At 38.4% G+C, this 19,398-nt stretch overlaps 1 protein-coding gene across 1 annotated transcript; it reads right to left on the reverse strand.

Moving 5' to 3' along the window:
• Window positions 1–14,882: 14,882 nt before the first annotated feature.
• On the reverse strand, window positions 14,883–17,229 carry LOC146316736 (ras-related and estrogen-regulated growth inhibitor-like protein). Its single transcript, XM_084734251.1, has 4 exons — window positions 17,117–17,229; window positions 16,977–17,030; window positions 16,806–16,885; window positions 14,883–16,056 (listed from the first exon to the last, which is right to left on the reverse strand). The coding sequence occupies exons 1-4, from the start codon at window positions 17,163–17,165 to the stop codon at window positions 15,631–15,633; spliced, it is 609 nt and encodes a 202-aa protein (XP_084590377.1). The 5' UTR covers window positions 17,166–17,229; the 3' UTR covers window positions 14,883–15,630.
• Window positions 17,230–19,398: the final 2,169 nt, after the last annotated feature.

Raw genomic sequence — 19,398 nt, forward strand, 5'->3', positions numbered from 1 at the left:
AAATGACCGGTGCTCTGTTCTGTGCTGTGCTGGCAGTGGTGTCAAGGTATCAACAAGCTTATAAGGAAGGTGAGCTCTGTGTTTGGGTCAGTGGTGGAGAGGAGGATGAAGGACAAGATTAAAGGCATCCTAGATGACCCCTCTCTCCCTCTCCATGATGAGCTGGGGCACACTGGCAATTCGTTCAGCCATGGGATCATCACACCTAGGTGCAAAACAGAGCACTTCAGGCACATCTGTGCTCACAATCAGACTGTAAAACAACAGTGGAGACCAAAGATTATAACAATCAGCGTGACTGGGCAGCTTTTTGTAGCCTGATTGAAAGCACCGTTGCAGTTCAGTGATCATCAAGGGTCACTGGAAAATGAATTTAAAATCAAAGGATATTTGGACGGAAAAATGATAACAACAGTATTTAAGTCATGCGACACTCTGGGGACTTTAACTAAATGGAAGTTTTAATAATTTATTTGTTCTTATTTTGGGGCCAAAACTATTTCAAATGTAAATAATACATTTGCTATCTGAATTATTCCATTTTTATCTATGATAAAGTAGCTATCATTAAAGAAAAGAAGAAAAACACCAACAAAACAGGTGATTCTAAACTTTTTAATGTAATGTAATACTTTATACTAGTTTTTGATATTGTATTTCATATTCTATTCTGTTATATTGCTTTCTTATTATACTACAGTCTGTATGCCACACTATATTATCATGTTAATATGTTAAATTGCTGTATTAGATTGCATATCATTTCTATTATATTAATACAGACAAATACTAATACACAAGTATTATTATTTAATCATATTACATATTTCTCAAATGAATACTGTTTACATATACTCTACTAGGCTTGCTGATTTTGCTGCTACTAATTACATCACACTACTTTTATCATAAAATTTTGTCTAAATTGCTATTGTATAGTTTCTATTATCTCTTTTTTCCCTTTCTTTTTTGCCCTGTTGATTTGTCCATACTTGTCTCTGTCCTTGTGCTGCAGCAACAACTGAATTTCACCCCTGGGGATCGATAAAAGCTTATCACATCTTAAGAGCAGGAAAATCAATCTTTTTACACTGTGTGTGGCCACGGTTTTATCACTGTATGTCAGAAAGGAATCACTCTTACAAGTGACCCTTACTATTGTAGTGGCCCTCAGAAATATTAGCATTACAGTTTGGTTACTATTACTTGCTATCATGATCCTGCTTTGTCAGATAAGGAGTCAATGTTAGCAAGACGTCTTTCACTGATGCTGGTTCTGTCAGGAGTCCAGTTCTACGGTGGATCCAAATGCAAACTCAGGACACGTAGTTGGAAGATAAGGAACTTCAATAAGCTTGCTGCAGGTGGAACTGAGGAAGTCAAGGCAACACAAAAAAATAACAAAATGCAGCTAAGGATTCCAGGAAAAAACTCAACAGTCCAACAAAGAGTAATCAAAACAATAGTCATAAAACCACAAAAAATAAACTAGAAGCAAAAAAAAAAGGCAACCTAACAGCTGAAAGACTAAATACAGAAATGACAAATTAACTAATGAGACACTGGTGAAGTTAAGCAGAAATCAAAAAAGGCAAGCAGTAAGTCAAGAAAGACACATAAGGTAAGCTCTTAAAAAATAACAAGACAAAAATCCCAAAGAGATTCAGCCATTTATATGGAACTCCACAAATATTGTTCATATGCATGTGAAGCTCAGTATCAACAGGACCAAAGAAGTGGTCGTGGACCAGTGAAGGCAGCCCCTTTCTCTGGTTGTCATCCAGGGACCTGTTGTCATGAAAATCCATCCATCAGTTTTTGAGACATTTCATTTAATGAGACAAATGGTGGTGGTGCTAAAAGAAAAGCCAAGGGATCGCAACAGTCATTCTCTGGGGATCTCACAAGTTTGTACAAAATATCATTGGAAGCCATCCAATAGTTTTTGAGATATTTCAGTCTGGGTTAAAGTTATCAGCCAAAAGGCCAGTCAACTCACCGACACTACCGTCTCTAGGGCCACACTGCTAGCGTGGCTAAAAATGTCGATGGGATGGCCAGGCTGCTGGTGTCAAAGGCAAATGTTTTTAAGGCCCATCTACTGCACACATTGAATGAATACATGAATGAATACATGAATGTTGCATAACTTGGAACCAGGCTGAAAATTGAAAGTGAATTGCAAACACAAAATAGGTACATAGATATGTAAACAGTGTAGTAGTGCAGCAGCCATGCTTGAATGCAAACACAATCTTTTCCCCTGCAATTACCCTCCGTCCTCACTTGTGTATTGCTGTCAGCTTCTCAGTGCAGTGTGCCATAATCAGTATTCCAGCATCCTTCACCACATGTGGCACCTCGGCTCTGGACCGACACTGTGACACTTGGGAAATGAGCCACAAACAGATTAATTTGTTGCTCTTTAATGTGAGCCCAAAATCCAAATGTGTGCAATTCAAACACAACCTCTGGCATCACTAATCCTTTTCCATACCGATCATCCTTGCAATACCCAATGAAATTCCAATCAAAACAAGTAGACTATTATTATTTTTCTAATATTTAAGTGGTCCAAATAGTGATTAACAGTGCCTTTTTTACTTGTGATGTTTTAATACTGAGCACATATTGATGGTTTGGATTGTTGGTTATCTGGTTGTCCAACAGAGACAGGCTCACAAAGAGACATACAGACAAAAAGAGAAATAAACAGACAAATGGACAGATTGAGCACATTTATTCAGTAAAGAGTTCTCCCACTCACTGTGCAGGGGTTTTCTTGGACACAGCTGCCCTCCTGTGGTTGTTTTAAGAAATTCAGTATTTTTTCGTTTCTGAGGATTTGAAAGAGGAGTATGTCTATTTTTTATTATGATCATATATTATCATTTATACATTTTGAGGCTGTAGTTTGTTGTTGCATTGAATTGATTTCAATGTGCAATTGTATATCATTTTATGTACATGACCGGTAGCTTGTCTTAATGCATGTTCACATCATCTAATTACATAAAACAGGATGTTATTAAGAATTTGCTTTGGTGGACAGCTCAGTCAGTGCATTTATCTTCCCCTTCTCTCTTGTTTGTTTTTAATCTATGTCTTGTAAATTTATTTTTATTATTATGCAGAGTTATATATATTTGTATTGTGTTGGCAACTGAAGTGTGTAACTAAATGTTTTTTTAACATAAGAAAATAACCATTAAGTTAAACAGACAGGAGAACCTATAAGTAGAAAAAATGTTAAAAGATTAATAAGCATATTTACATCCTCTTTTCTTTCTGACTCTTCCTACTTATCAGCCATGTTCATACAGATGCAACAGGCTGCAAAATGACCTTTATATTCTTTAAATATACATTTTAATTATTGTAATGATCCAAAGAGCTTCAGTGCTTTAAACTTATTTCGAAATCTCCACGAGACTGAATCCTTCTGCATCATTGTATGAATAATTTAGTTGCCAAAATCTGTTGCATAACCATTAATTTGTCTTGGTTATGTGATGCCCCATCTCATTAGCCCATCATCAGATGTTTCAGCTAATGATGTTAAGTGATGATGGGAGGCAGAAAGTCATGTCACGCTACTAATTTTCCTGTCCAGCAGTCGAGTGCTCTCCTCGTTCCTTCCAAATATGTGATTTTTCCGGGGAACAGGAGTCGGCGCTGCTGGCCTGCTGCCCGGCTCCGGAAGAGTTTGGACTCTGGACAGCACTTTGTGCAGTGGAGCTTACAATCAGATGGCTGTCAGCTTGCTCAGGCACACAAACAAGCATTAAGGGACCTGGCCTTACACCTCTGCTGCGTGTCATTATTATAGAGAGACTGCAGTCAGCTTCACCTCTGCTCAAATTACTGGAAGTAATTACTGATGTGCCATAAAGTAGATCCAGTGGAGCCCACAGAAAGTTTTCATAGTAGGGGCCAGATGGAACCACTGAAAATTATGGACTGGCTTTAAAGTCTTTTAGTTTGGCAGTTTGGCAAAAAGAAACAAACAAAAATGACAGCCATTCTGCTCATCTGGTGAAATCCAAGTTTGCTAAAGTCCCAACATGCTGTTTGCACATCATCACACCACACACACCCAGTTCAGACAGTGTGCACATGTACATGAACGTGGCTCTAAGCTAAGGATGTACAGTGAGGATTTAGGCTAAAAACATGGTGTAAATAACTTTTTTTTAGCCAACTTGACATGCCAAGGATGGATTACACCAGACAAGCAGTATGGAGGCATTTCATGTTTTTATTTTGTTGTGTTTTTTTGAAAACTGGTCACCATTGACTTCAACTGTTTGGGAGATTCTGCAACAATGTTTTCCCGTGAATTTCCAGCAGTGTTTTGTGAACTAAAAAAAAAAACTAAACCAGACCTTCAGTCAGCATGAGGGTGAGTTTTGCAGCAGTTTTGGCTGAAATTCAAAAATCAAGCAAATAAATTCAAGCACATAGTGCAGTACAGTCTAAGTTAAATGATAGTGAGTAAAGTTGCAGCAAATATGTATACAGTATTGTGCAAAAGTTTTAGGCAGGTGTGAAGAAATGCTGTAAAGTAAGAATGCTTTCAAAAGTATAAAATTTAATTGATTTACAAAGTGAGTGAACAGAAGGAAAATCGAAATCGATGTTTGGTTTGACCACCCTTTTCCTTCAAAACAGCATCAATTCTTCTAGGTACACTTGCACAAAGTCAGGGATTTTGTAGGACCATAGTCAGGTGTATGATTAACCATTTATACCAAACAGGTGCTAATGATCATTAATTTCATATGTAGGTTGAAACAGTCATTAACTAAAACAGAAACAGCTGTGTAGGAGGCTTAAAACTGGGTGAGGAGCAGCCAAACTCTGCTACCAAGATGAGGTTGTGGAAGACTGAGAGCTGAGACTGAGCACAGCAACAAGACACAAGGTGGTTATACTGCATCAGCAAGGTCTCTTCCAGGCAAAGATTTCAAAGCAGACTGGGGTTTCAAGATGTGCTGTTCAAGCTGTTCTGAAGAAGCACAAAGAAACGGGCAACGTTGAGGACCATAGACACAGTGGTCAGCCAAGGATACTTAGTGCAGCAGATGAAAGACACATTAAAATTGGAAGATGTCCAGCAGTGCCATCAGCTCAGAGCTAGCAGACCAGTGGGACCCAGGTACACCCATCTACTGTCCGCAGAAGTCTGGCTAGAATTGGTCTTCATGGAAGAATTGCCTCTGAACTATGCATGAAAACAGAGGAACTGGGGTGCAGAAAAATGTCAGCAGGTGCTCTGGACTGTTGAGTCAAAATTTTAAATATCTGACTGTAGCAGAAGGCAGTTTGTTCGCCGAAGGGCCAGAGAGCGGTACAATAATGAGTGTCTGCAGGCAACAGTGAAGCATGGTGGAGGTTCTTTGCAAGTCTGGGGCTGCATTTCTATAAATGGAGTTGGGGATTTGGTCAGGATTAATGGTGTCCTCATTGCTGAGAAATACAGGCAGATATTTATCCATCATGCAGTACCATCAGGAAAGGCGTCTGATTGGCTCCTAAATTTATTCTGCAGCAGGACAACGACCCCAAACATACAGCCAATGTCATTAGAAATGATCATCAGCGTGAAGAAGAACAAAGAGTCCTGGAAGACCCATAACTAGATCTAAACTAAATCACTGTTTTAATTCAAAATGACTCGCACAGTTTTAGTTTTATTTTACAATATTCATAATTACCTTGTTCTGGATTGCAAGATCATGGCAGCTGATAGTGTTCTATTTTAGTTCTTGTGGATCAAGACGGACTTGGAGACTTTCAGTCGTCTTACCTACACTGACAATGAGATTAAGCCATTCAGCGGGCTCATCAATTTTCTTTACAACTCCAATGTTTTCCATCTTGCAGAGCTCCTCTTTCAGTTTTTCCCAAAGCATAACAGGTACTTTTCTTACGTACCTGTGTACTTTTGGTACAGCAGTCTCTGATCATGTGCATTTCTTCACAGGCCTTCAGGCCTAACATTTCATGTTGCTCTTTAACGTAATGAACAAGAGCACATGCACCTTTTCCCTGTGTTTCACCTGCAGTTTGCATTTTCCTTTAACTGCAATACTGTGTCCAGTGTAGGTTGACAGGTTGACAACGATAGCAGTAGCAGCCTGCTCTCACTACAATCCACATGTCTGTGCTGAATGTGGTTACACATTGCTCCAGTCAAGCGGTTATATGTTATATGTTGTATGTTGTATGTGACTCAACAATTAACTATCAACCTTTAATTAGGCCTAATATATTTGCAAGGAGTTAGCTAAATTAATTGCAAATCATGTTCCTTTTTTGTTCTGCCTAACTTTCATTTAAATTCAGCATTAAGACATAGGTTTTTACTTATAAAGCCACTATTTATAGAATGTAAATAAAAACTGTATTTCATGACTCTGGAGCCCCCAGCGGTTGTGTCAGAAAAGACATAGATGATCCAAAGTGCACATCTTGGCCCAATAAAAAAAAAAAAAAAGATTTCATTACAGCTGCTTTCCTGAATGAATTCCAATAACCTTATTAAGCATTCAGGTTTCAGAGCTTTCAGAGTGCTGCTCATGATGACTGATGAATTCCTCACATCTCCTGACACAGAGGTGACTCCAGTTTCCCCAAATCTGTTAGACCTTTTCTCCATTTGACAATGATTGCATTGCGCTCATTTGCTTAGGAAATTGGTTTAGGCTCGCTGGTAACGTTCTGAATTTGATTAAATCACATTTTCCTGAGAAATTCAGTTGTGAATGAGGGTATTTCATTTAACCCCAGCCTCAGATCAAAAGGGTGTCCCCCTAGGGTCACTGTTTGGTCACGTTTCACAGTGAGTCAGTGATTAGCTCTGTTGATCAAGAAGGCGCTATAATGCGGTTCTTTCCCTATGGAATCTGCATATTCTCCTCTATCCAGTTATTGTGTGGGTCTTATTTTCTTCCAATGGTCCAAAAATATGCAGAATATCATCTGCCAGTCTCTAAATTGTCTTCAGGTGTGAAAGTGAGTCTGTCTATGTGATAGCGATAATCAGTAGTAGTAATTGCAGTAATCAGTCCAAGGTTTCCTCCTGCGTTTGGCACGAGAAAAGAAAATTGCCATCCAGAAGCCATTACAACCTAAAGGACTGGTTATTGTCCTTCACCCTTTGCCAATAAATATAACTGCACATTTTAATTAAATGTTAGTCATATTAACACTAATTCTACATTATATTTGACCCACCACTGGATGTCTTGTTGTGTCACCTTGGATGCAGCTCTTAGAGAAATTCTTTAGAAATGCAATCAGTGGCATTCTTCACATTCAGTGCACATTCTCTGCAACTCCCCTTTCTCAGCATAATTCAGAGGAAGAATGCCAAACAAAGGGGCTGTTACACAATATTGGACCCCTCCAGTCAGCTGGAATTGGGCCAAGACTGTTAAGATGTATACTTACTGAGAGGATACGCTATGCACTGACATGCTGTGTGAAGCATGTTGCATGTAAACTGGATATAATCTACAAAGGTTGAGCCAAGGTATCGTTAAAGGTCAAATCCAGGATAAAAATATCTCTGAGGATAATGAAGTGATTCAGAGAATGGAGGCATCATCAAGAAACTCGACTGTGATCATTTAACCTAATAATGATTTTCAGTTCTTTTTGTTTTGTCACTATAATGAAGACATCTTTTCTTAGACGTTGAGCTGCAAATGATCAGACAAATTTATTTGGATGTTAACAGAGTATGAATAAAAATTAGATCAATTATTTTGAGTGGTAAGGGATCAGTATGTAGGAAGTTTTGGCGTTTAGCGATGAGCTTGCAGTTTGCAAACACCTCGCCTAACCTTCCCCTTCCAAGAGTGTTTATAAAAAACACCATGAAACTCATGAAAAATGTTAAAGGTCGTATCTAGAGTCAGAGTTTGGTTTGTCCCTTCTGGGCCACTGAAACATGGCGAGCAAACATTGCGTCCTCTCCATTCTAAGGAAATAAAAACACGATTCTTATTTCCAGGTAATTCTACACTAATGGAAACATATTTATATGAATATTATGTTCTATTTCTGCTATATTCTTACTATAAAACCCCATAAATCATACCCACTGGACCTTTAAAGCACAGTAACATAGGTAGGGTTAAAAAAAAAAACTGGAAATTGGCAAACAGCAAGAATACGTTTTTCTTCCATTGTTAACACGACACAGGAATTGCTGAGAGACAGGAAGCTAAAGTGATGAAACAAAAATATATGATTGGTTAGCTTATCATTGCAGCACTGAAAAAAGCTGAGGGCCAAACGCCCAACTCGCAATGACAGACGCCAGTTTCTGTCTTCTCATCGCCAGTTTCGATTCAAAATGACTTGTCGCCTGATGCTTTGTCATCTGAACATACATGAACATATTAAAAATAATATTAATACAAAACTGTAAAATTGTTTGAATTAACATAGATTTTGTGATGGTAAAATAAGAAAAGAATAATGTACTTTAGTAATAAATGTCTGCAAGGAAAATTTCAGCTTGAAGCATCAGTACAAGAATATCATAACATATTGGCCTCCGAAAATCCAGTCAGCCAAAACCTCATGATTTCTGTTTTTAGATGACCTTTTTCACAGCAGCCATTTTGACATGAATAGTAGGTAAACACAGGTGATGCTAATTAAGGCTCCAATCAGGTCAAACGGAGTCAGGTGCTGCTGGCTCACCGTTCTGCTGTACTAAATGTAACAGGACCTAAATTAGTACCATTGGTAACACCTGTGTTTACTCTGCCATTTCATATCAGTACAGCTGCTGTGAAAAAGATCTGCTGTTACCACGGAAAGTTTCTCTAGGCCTTTTATATGTATGCCTGTATATAAGATCACCTATGGCCCGTTCCTCCAGGCAGTGTCGGCTGCGGGGGGGCACCCTTTCAGCCTAACTGCATCCATTACAGTGTGATGAGTCACTCATCCCCGTGCCTGATTTAATTTACAGGCTCACGTGCGAAAATCTGTCTCTCTTCCCCTCCACGTGAACCCCCCTCATGTGAGAGGAAGCGTTTTCCCAACTCAATCACCCATTTTATATTAGATCAAAGCATTATCAGCTGTGCCCTCCAGACATGACTACCCTGCACTCAGTGGAGTATCGGCTTATTAAAGGCTGAAACGAGCAAATTATCTCTTGATCTGCAGGATCTTGTTATTTATGATGCATTTAGATGCTGAACACAAAATACCAATTGCTTATTTTGCCATTTAATTATTCTTGATGGGCGACATGTTGTAAATTATAATCCGTTTCAATCATCATTTAAATTGGCATAAATATACGCAAAAAACAACACACAGAGGTGACTGCCTGTAAACATATAATACAAAGTTTGCTCTCATTTTTTGTTCAGATAAAACTGTTACACTCATCAGAAACACTGAACAACTTGTCAGAGTAAATCTCCACCTTGCCACCTTTGCTGACGGTTTCAAATAAGACAAATACAAAAACGAGACATGCAATAAAATCTGGCATGATTTTGCAAAAAGTTTTCATGTAAGATAGGTAAGCCATTAAAACAGAAAAGTACCAAGGTGCTACTGAACTTTGAACTTTCACTACTTTCACCGCTGGGGGTTGAATTATGGTTACTGTGTGTGCACACCAGGACCTTATTTGGAAAGTTGTTGAGCTGTAGAGCGCCGCAGGAGGTCCTTAAGTCTTTGCAGGGGAGCTTAGCGAAGGCAAAAGGGCATAAGCAGATAGGGATGGTTGGCATTTTTGAACAGTTAACACATTTCTTATTAAATCTGTTTAGCGAAAAGGCTCATTGAACACCTTAGTTTGTTTTACAACAATCCACACATTCCAGACCCCCTATGTAAATCCTTTATTAGGAAATTGAAAGTCATTGTCAGGTTGACAAATCCTGTAATGCCACAAGGTAAGAGTGCAGGTATGAGCCTGCCTCAGCTGAAACAGCAGACGTTAGGCTCTTACTGTTTGTCACTAATTTCTTCCTATAGAAGAGTGAGCTGCCACAAGACTGTATTGTTGGACATGGCTAAAATGCAGTAACTAGGCCTACATATTTGTTTAAAATTGAATTAAGACCTGACTCACACTCACAGTTTACCATTTAGAGGAACAGTTCAAAATTCTGGGAAATATGCTGATATGTTTTCTAGATGAAGATGAGAATACTGATTCTACGATTATGTCTGTATACTAAATTAAGCTCTCATTAAGACGTTACATCATGTTTGTTTAAGATGCATTTTTATGGGGGCTTATGGGACATAATCTGTCACATAACCACCTGTAAAAGGTAGACAGATTTTGTTACCTTTGGACAGTCAGTCTAGCCATTCCCCCTTGTTTCCAGTCTTTATGCTAAGCTAAGTTAGCATAAAGATTTCTGCAAAAGCAGCATTTTAGCATAAACCTACTGTGAGACTCACCTTCTCCCTGTGTTTTATTTCTTTGTTTTCTTGGTCTCTGAACCTGCTGACCTCCTAGCCCATATATCCTTTTTAAGTTGCTTACGCAGTAATGAAATAAGGCAAGGCCTGCTTGTATTTAATACGATAAAGGAAAATTACGTTGTCTTACTGCACTGGATCAGTTCTGTCTCTTGAAAACGTGCTGCCAGACCGGTCGGAAACAGTACTCAGTGGAGGACTAAAATATGGCCTGAAGCCATGGGACACTGATGCACGTGTGTGATTATTTTTGGACTATCTCTGTTACTAGTTTCTCCTCTAAAAATAAATGAAGTTTGGTGTATCTTCGTTCAAATTTCAGATGTCAATCAGAGAAGCCATAAATTTCATACCGTTTAAATTAAGATTGGTCCTTTAGTTTTGCTGACATGAAGGTTTTGTTTCTCTTTCTCCACTGCAGACGGAGCCGACACTCTGCCTTTTAATGATACCACTGTAGATGCTTAGCTCAAAAACACTGGGAAAAAATCCACAGATTGTATCATATCTTAAAACTAATTGAGAAATCAGAATGTCCAGACTATTTAGACTGGCAGTGGCCTCGTCATTGGATCTGAATTTGTTTTAAGACTTTACTGTAAGTTATTTCTGAGGAACATGAAGTTGCGCTCTTCTTACTGTCCTCATTTGCTCACCTCATTCTTACAGTGACTTTTACTTAAAATATTCAGTCATGCTCCAGTGGTTTAGTTACTGTTTGACTGAATGTTAAAAGGTGAGAGTCACAGTACTCAATTTTGAATGTGTCATAGTGTCAGATGAACTAAGACCCTCATCTTAGGATCTGCCACACTGCAAACAAAGGAAGGTGGAGGTGGTCCACGGTTTCTGCTTCCACATCTTTATGGCAGGTCAATGAACGACATTAACCCACAGTAAGTGGTCAGAGTGGTCAAGAGCAGCATAATGAGGTGACGACTGGTTTCTTGCCCTGTGGCCTGTTAGAAAGCAGGTTGTAAATTTTGTTGCTGACCACAGCACCTAGTTTTCCATTGAGTAAAGGAGGACAATGTGCCACATCATGAAGCACTTCTCATGTCCAATTGATTTCAGGAAGAAGATATTAAGTGTTGAGTCAAACCCGGTGGTCAACTCTCAGTCTCTGTGTTGTAATAGTTCATAACATGTATATTCAGTTCTGACTGACAACATTCAACGGCCTATTATTTCTGAGTTACAGACCGCTGCTATGGATGCATTTGCACATTTTGATCATAGACTCTGGAGGCAAAAACACCACTGTTAAGCAAATAAAATCATTTTAAAAAATCTATATTTTATGTCAAAATATTCATCGCTTTAGTACATAGCCATCTAATAAGCAGGATCATGTATATCATTGCTGCAAATTAAACCCCTTCAGGGTCATTTATTTTCAAAAAAAGATGTATTCTTGCTGTACATTACTCCAGTGTGTGTTAAATGAATCTGCTGATTGTCAGGAGCTGCACTTGGATGATAAAGATACACAAGTATCTTAACTTTAATAGTCTATGCTAATTTTCAATATCTCTCCCTATGTGCTTTTATGACAACAAATACATATAGATCAGAGCAATACAAAATGTATAATGATGCAAAGCACCGACAATAAACAAAGAACAGAATTTAAATAGAGGTGCCATAAGATGGATTGATAAAAAAAACAATAATATTTAAAAGTTAATTAATAAAAGACACCTGATCATCATTCATGTTCAAAACTGTTCTAACTTAAGTTTAAAAGGGTTACATTTTCACATAAAAATAGTTGGTTGTCGTAGGGACCTGTTTGAGACCATAAGATGCATAATAATTAAATGCAAAAAAAAGATTATGTCAGTGAAAAGCAATGGAAACTTGATGCCGACCTGCAGCATGAGTGCGGCGTCAGGTTACAGTTCTCTGCAGCTGATCTGATACCATCAGCTGAGCTTGGACGTATACTGTAAACTGTAAGCTGTCACATACTGTAAACTGAATTGTGTCATATATGAACCCAGCAGGGTGCAGAGGAAAAATGTGTCTCCTGGGTGAACGTAATAGATATCTAAGATGTGGGGTGAGAGGCTTTGATGTGTGAAGGCTTTGAAGACCGGCAGCAAAATTACTTACTTTAAAGGTTGGAGGACAGTGAAGCACGAACAACTATTTCTTACTGGCTCACATGAAGCTAATGTTCAGATTTTTATGCTGCATCAAAAGTCACATGCTGCATGTTGTGCCATTAAATGTATGACACAAGCAACATGTACCATAATACACGTGATGAGTAGCACTTACCAAGAAAATGGCGCCCATAACCTCTCTCTCAGCCAGCACTTTATCATACATAAAATTTATTTGATTATATCAAGTGCTTCCAAGTGCCCTTTTACAGCTTTGTACCAACATACTGGCAAAATGCCTGGTTACTATTTTTTTTAATTTAGCTTAAATGCATCTCAAGCAAAATAAAAGGAGATCTTGTGAACAGTGTGTTAAGTGTCAGAGAAGTTTCTTCTGTGGTACAAAATGCTTGACAGGTTTTGAAGATCATTTCAAGGGTTATAAATAAAGATGCTAGGCTGAAGCATTATTGTAACTGCATTGTATTTTCCTCACTCGGTGGCATGAAGAGTGGAAACAGCTCATCTCCTGCCAGCCAAATTCCTTAAATCTCAGATTGAAAGATGTGGTCATGTACACATTCGTGGTTTTCTGTTGAAGTCTTCTCTGTAAGTGTCAGTGATATTGTGGCAGGCAGCACACGTGGTTTCAGCTCCAGTGAAGCTGGAGGCAGCTCTCGCAGGTGAAACATCTTTGTCAGATTTATTCTGGGTCCTGTTGTGAAGCGACCCAGTGGGGTCAGAGACTGTGACAAGGCCCTGCAGAGGCCAGACTGTCTTTGTCCCAGTCTTACTTTGTTAACCCGTGCCTTGTTCCTGTCAGATTCCTCACACACAAGAATAGAAAAGAGGGGGAGCTGGCACCAGCTTACCTGCCATTTGCCCTGGTGTGCTGCTGCCTTAATAGCCACAAAGATGAGCATCTTCTTTAACGACAGAACTTGAAGGGAGGAAAAGAAAAAAAAGACATGTCTGCCGCCTAGCATTGGGGGTCAGACCAAGTTTACTGGAGCAGGCCAGTGACAAATTAGAGAATTTTTTTCAGGGCAAATGGTCCCCTAGTTTCAGAGAGGAATTCACAGACCCTCACTGAAAAAGAGGATGAAGTCCTTTGATGGTTTACGATCTGGGGAAGCCTGAGGAGAAGTGAGAGGGTTTATTTGAATATTTTAATATTCTACAGTCAATATCATCTGTGTGGACAATCAGAATCGTTATATTTAGTATTCAGTAGGTAGTGTTTGGTTCTTAAAACCTGCATTGTTACTGTTTTCAAATTATTTTCAAATTGCTATGTACAGTCTCATTCCTATTACTTCACTAAAAGAGTACATGTAAGCAGTTGCTCTCCAGCACTGCTAGTATCAATTCGGTCCAATCAATTAACTCCAAAAGCAGGTTTTGTGTGGTAACAGTGAACTTTTGACCACCAAAAGAACATTGAGATGTGTGTTTTGCTGCCAGAAGAGCATTTTTAATGTGGTAAAAGCAGTTTATTGTTTGCTGCACTCTCTAACCTTGGCCTAAATATCCACATATGTGAAAGCCTGAGCGAGTTGAGAGCCAGGACAGGCTGAGAGCAGAGTCCACTGAAGTTTTTCTGGCTGATTCAAAGGGTAATTTCCTCACTGAGCTATCAGAGAAAGATTCCACATAGTCGCACAAATGAGGATGCTACTCTGGGCCAGCTTCTCCAAATATGGGGTCATTACCAGGTCCTGTGGCATTAGGCCATTACTTTGAGATGTGAGGCTCCAGGAGATCCAAACCTTACTGATCTGAAGCATATTTCTTCATTGGGATACAATGCACCTACACAGTACAGAACCACCTATCAGTTCATATACTGTGTAGACTGCACTATAGTAATATTAGTATCACAGTGTGTGCAGCCAGTTTTGTACTATAAGCCATACAATTCTTTTTACTGTATGTTACGCATCTGCCCTAGTCATTCGTCATCCATCCCTTTGTCTGTCCATCCCATTCTTTGGAAGTCAGAGGTCAAAGGTTAAGGTAACTGTGGCCTTACGTCCATCCCTTTCCTATGAACGTGATATCTCAAGAACGCCTTGATGGAAATTCTTCAAACTTGGTACAAACATCCACTTGGACTCAAGGATGAACTTATTCAATTTTGGAATTCAAAGGTCAAATTCTCTGTGACCTCACAAACCATGTTTTGCCTTAATTTAAGAAATCATACGCTAATTATGTCAGCGCTTCACACAAATGTTTAATAGGAAATTCACGAACTGAAATAATCACATTACTGAAAAACAAACATTTGAAAAACATACATTTGTCTTCAATTTATGCTTTATTTAAATCTTTGTTAGCCATAAAACAAGGTTTAGACAAACAATACATTTCAGTACATGGCCCATACTCAATTCATTAAACATGGGAGACCTCATAAATATAGAAAACACTCTGTTTTTTGTTTTACAGTGTTTTGACTTGAATAAATATAATAATGTATGTTTACTTTCAATAATGAATTACAGTATTGAGCAGTTTTGACACTTTTCAGTCACAGTACAAAAGTTTCACTTGTGGATTGAAGAGTTTTCTTCAATCTTAAGATATTATCTTTGGTTATCAACAGAATTAAAGGCACATTTAATTTGTGCATAGAATCTCTTCCAATCTGAAACTACGGCTGGTATATGTAGCTTTAACATATTGCATACTTTGTTGCACACAATAGTATATTACATGTCAAGTGTCTGCATAATGGATTAGATTATTTCATTTCATCAGTCTTGTGTAGCATAAAGTGTCAAAATCTGTCACCAGAAACATCTGTAACCTCTGTGACATTGTTTTTGTCTGAAGCTTAATGGCTTTTTTCTCCTTTGGAGTCTTTCTACACTCTTAAGTGAGACACAGCTCCTGTCTTTGTCGCGTCTGTGGCTCAGGACACTTCATAGTTACCTTTGGCACAGTAACATGTGATACATCTGGCAGACTGTGTCAAACGCTCTTAATGTGTAACCTCTTATATGTGTATTCAAAGAAAACTTCCTCCTCTTCTGTCATGGTTTCACTAGAAGGAGTCTGTCCGTTTCCTGGCAAACACTGCTGACATGCTTTTCACAATGCCCTTGAACCCCAGGGGTCTCTTGGTGGTCAGCTTGGCGTCCTTCATCCTGTCCACCAGCCCGTGAAACACCATGAGAACGCTGTGGTAGTTCTCTGCCGCAGACACCTCGTAGAAGTGGCAGTCTGTTTTGAGGGCCAGCAGCCAGCCTTCCTCGCTCCGCACTGTCCGCCTGTGGTGCAGGTCCCTCTTGTTGCCCACGATCACTATGGGCGCTTTATCTGCGTTCAGGTAGTCTTTAGTGGACTTTATCGTCTGAATGAGTCTGCTGACGGTGTTGAAACTGGCCCTGTCGCAGATGCTGTAGACGAGAACGTAACCGTCTGCCCACTGGACCTTCTTCTCAAAGAGTGACGTCTCCACGGACAAGTCCTGAGAAATCAGACATGTAAGTTCATCTACAGAAACAGCAACCAGTGCATTTTATGTTGCTTTATACTTCTACATTTCAGACAGAAAGACTGAACTCTTTATTGCACCACATTTAGTAGTCATTAACATCTTTGCAGAATTGGATTTTCTAAGATTTCTAAAAGTATGGCACAAGATAAGCTGTGACATTTAATACTGTGTACACGTTAAAGTATCAGTACTGATAAAACATTTCTAGCCTAACAATATGTGTGAGGAATTTTTGCAGGAGCAGAGCTAAAGAAATGTTAATGGGGTGGCATGGAGACTTTAAGACTTTAATTATACAGTGTATATATGTATATGTCCAATTTAATCATCAAACATAATAGTAATCCGTCAATGATGTTTTTTTCACTGAACATCACTTAACCTAAAATGTGTCCAGAACAGATCATGGAATTACATAAACTGATTTACATTTTTTACCACATTATTTTTAAAATTAGTGTGTTAAATTTGACAAATTGATATATTGAAGCGTAGGAGTCATCTCTTGCTGTTTAGTTTTGAATTAAATTGTCCAAAACTCTAGATCCTCCCCTGTATTAGACACTTAAGAACATTTTGCTGACACTGAACTTAATTTTGAATGAAAAACCTTAACTTCTCATACCAGCGATAACTGTACAGCATGTCAGCAAAATAAAACAGCTTTATTAACACCAGAAGTCATTGATAGCATCTGTCAGATAGTTACGTCTCCTTACCTCAGCAGAATAAGGTGAATCCCAAATATTGAGAGTGGTTTCCCTCCCATCTACCATAAAACTGTGACTGTAGATGGACTCTGCAAGACAAAAAGTTATGTTAATGTAAACTTAGATGAAGTTTGAGGGCTGAATTGAACTGATGTCAGTAAAACTGGACTGGACACTTACCAATATCTCCATACTCTCCGATAAATCTCCGGGTTAAGAGGCGCACAGTCAGAGCTGAAAAAACAACAATCCTTAATGCACCATGCGTAACAAAAAATATACAGTATGTAATTATTTCTCCTCCATAGACATGTTTTTACCTGATTTCCCAACTCTTTCTGTCCCCATGACAACAATGTTGGCGTCCATTTTCAGTGAGACAGCCGTGTCGAGCTGCTCGGCTCCATGTGAGGCGGAGGAGGCTGCTGCTGTGCTGCTGTGCTGCTGCTGCTGCTGGCTCAGAGGAGTTATTATATAGGACAGACCAGTGGGCGGAGTAAACAAATCACTCACAACAATAACAACAACAGCAGCACAAATTCAATGATTTCTCCCTCACGTGGTGCAGCACACGTGTTTCTCTGTGGAGGGAACCTGCTACAGTGAGCAGGTGAATGAAAACCAAGTGAGTCTTTGCTTTAGTCTTATTTTTCTACTATGGTATTCTACTATGTAGCCTAATATTGTAGATCTGTGTTCTCAGGTGTTACTGTATTTGTGCTTGACTACTTGAGTATTTCTATTTAATGTAACTTTATACTTCTACTCTACTACATCTCAGACTATTGTGAGTATCATTATTTTACTCCACTACATTTGTTTGACAGTTTTAGTCAATATTTGCATTTTTATACCCTTCCTGTCCAGTGAAAACCATGTATCTCCAAAATAGGTCGTTTGTATGTGATGTTTTTCTGAAGGATTACGAGTTCCTCAATGGAAAACTCTCCTACTTCTTGATGCAAATAAACTATTTCAAACTCCTCTTTGGTTAGCGGGAAAATGCTGTGTCACAAAGCTGAAAACAGGACTGTTTGACTTGATGTTATTGGCTTTTCAGGTATTACATCACAGCAACACTACAAAAGTATGAAATGTGATGATGTTGCAGAATATGATGCTTTGCTGTAGGTTAAACTATCCACTAAAGTAATTCAAATCAGCCCATAGACATAAATGTAGCAGTAATATTAATCCAAAACATCATAATGAAAACCTGATTTTATTGTGCAGTGAGTACCTTTGCTTTTGATACTTTAACATTTACATTTTACTTACCTACTTAATAAGTAAGGTTTTGAATGCAGGATCTTTACTCGTAACAGAGTATTTCCCCTGTGTACATTTACTCAAATACTGTTCGTCAAGTACAAATTTGAGGTGGTTGTGCTTTACTTTCAAGTATTTCACATTTTATACTTATTCTCTATTACAGTTCAGAGGGAAATATTAAACTTTTTACCCCACCATATTTTATCTGACCACTGGAGGTGCAAATTAAGACTGGACACACAAAAATATGATCAGATTACAAAATATGAGATATAGTATACTGTAATATAGTTATAGATAAAACAACTCAACAGCAGGCTACTCATAGTTTCTCAATTTAGTGCATTTAGTTTTGCATCTTTAAGTACATTTAGGCAAATAAGAATTTTTCTCATAATGGAGTATTTTACATTATGATGCAGCAAGTTTTACTGACAGCTACCGCAAGGAGTTTTGAACTGGTTATGAAACCATCTCAAATTTTAATTTTTAATACTGATACCTCTATATTACCTACATAAGCAAACAAGACCATCCAGGAGAGGATCGGCTGTTCCTATGTTGTTATTCTTAATGGCTGTCACCACTTCAGATTCTCTTTGAAATCAGATGAAATGAGCTTGAGTTTACATGTTCCTGAGGTTACAGTGACTGCATTTGCAAATTAAAACGAAACAGGAGGACATTTTTATTTAGACAGTGTTATTTTTGTGGTTATGGTGGTCCACAGGGAGGATCTGTTGTCAGAAATGAAATATAAAATTCATATAAATGTTTTCATAAATGTATAATCACCTGAAAATTTGATTTTTTTTTGTTGTTGTTACCTTAGAAAGACTTATGTTTTTCTATATGGACAACAAGTCCTCCTCCATGGATTCGGTCATGTTGCAACAGACCAAACACTGGCTCTAGATACAACCTCTTGAGTTCTGCATGAGTTTCACAGTCACTGCAATTTCTGCTCCAACATGCTGGGCTGGTGCATTGGTTGAAATATTCTATTACACCACTAATTCCTACACATTAGTTCTTTAACAATTGAGACAAGTTGCCCCAGTGTTAAAAGTCAAAGTTTATCTGAGGCCGTAAAATGTACTTAAAAGGTAGTTTCAAGTAATTTGTGACTGTATTATTTGCAGGTCTAGACCTATATATAATCAGTGAGGTTGTCCTAGAGGAGGAGACATTTTGAGTTTCTCAAATTATAATAATAAAACAGAACCACAAATTTGGGCACAAAAAAGCCTTCACCTTTTTGTACTTTGCTTGTTTTTTTTAATTAGATTTAACTTAAGTTCAGTCTATTAAATAAAGGTACTTTTTATCT

The sequence above is a fragment of the Lutjanus erythropterus genome, chromosome 13 (genome assembly GCF_056507025.1).
Source record: "Lutjanus erythropterus isolate fLutEry1 chromosome 13, fLutEry1.hap2, whole genome shotgun sequence".
Lineage (NCBI taxonomy): Eukaryota > Metazoa > Chordata > Actinopteri > Lutjaniformes > Lutjanidae > Lutjanus > Lutjanus erythropterus.

Excerpts from the sequence above, each read along its gene's own strand:
- LOC146316736 (XM_084734251.1), bottom strand. The coding sequence starts at position 17,165 with ATGGACGCCAACATTGTTGTCATGGGGACAGAAAGAGTTGGGAAATCA. Across the intron at positions 17,031-17,116 it reads AGAAAGAGTTGGGAAATCAG|CTCTGACTGTGCGCCTCTTA; the intron begins GTAAAAACATGT and ends TTGTTTTTTCAG. Across the intron at positions 16,057-16,805 it reads ATTCACCTTATTCTGCTGAG|GACTTGTCCGTGGAGACGTC; the intron begins GTAAGGAGACGT and ends CTGATTTCTCAG.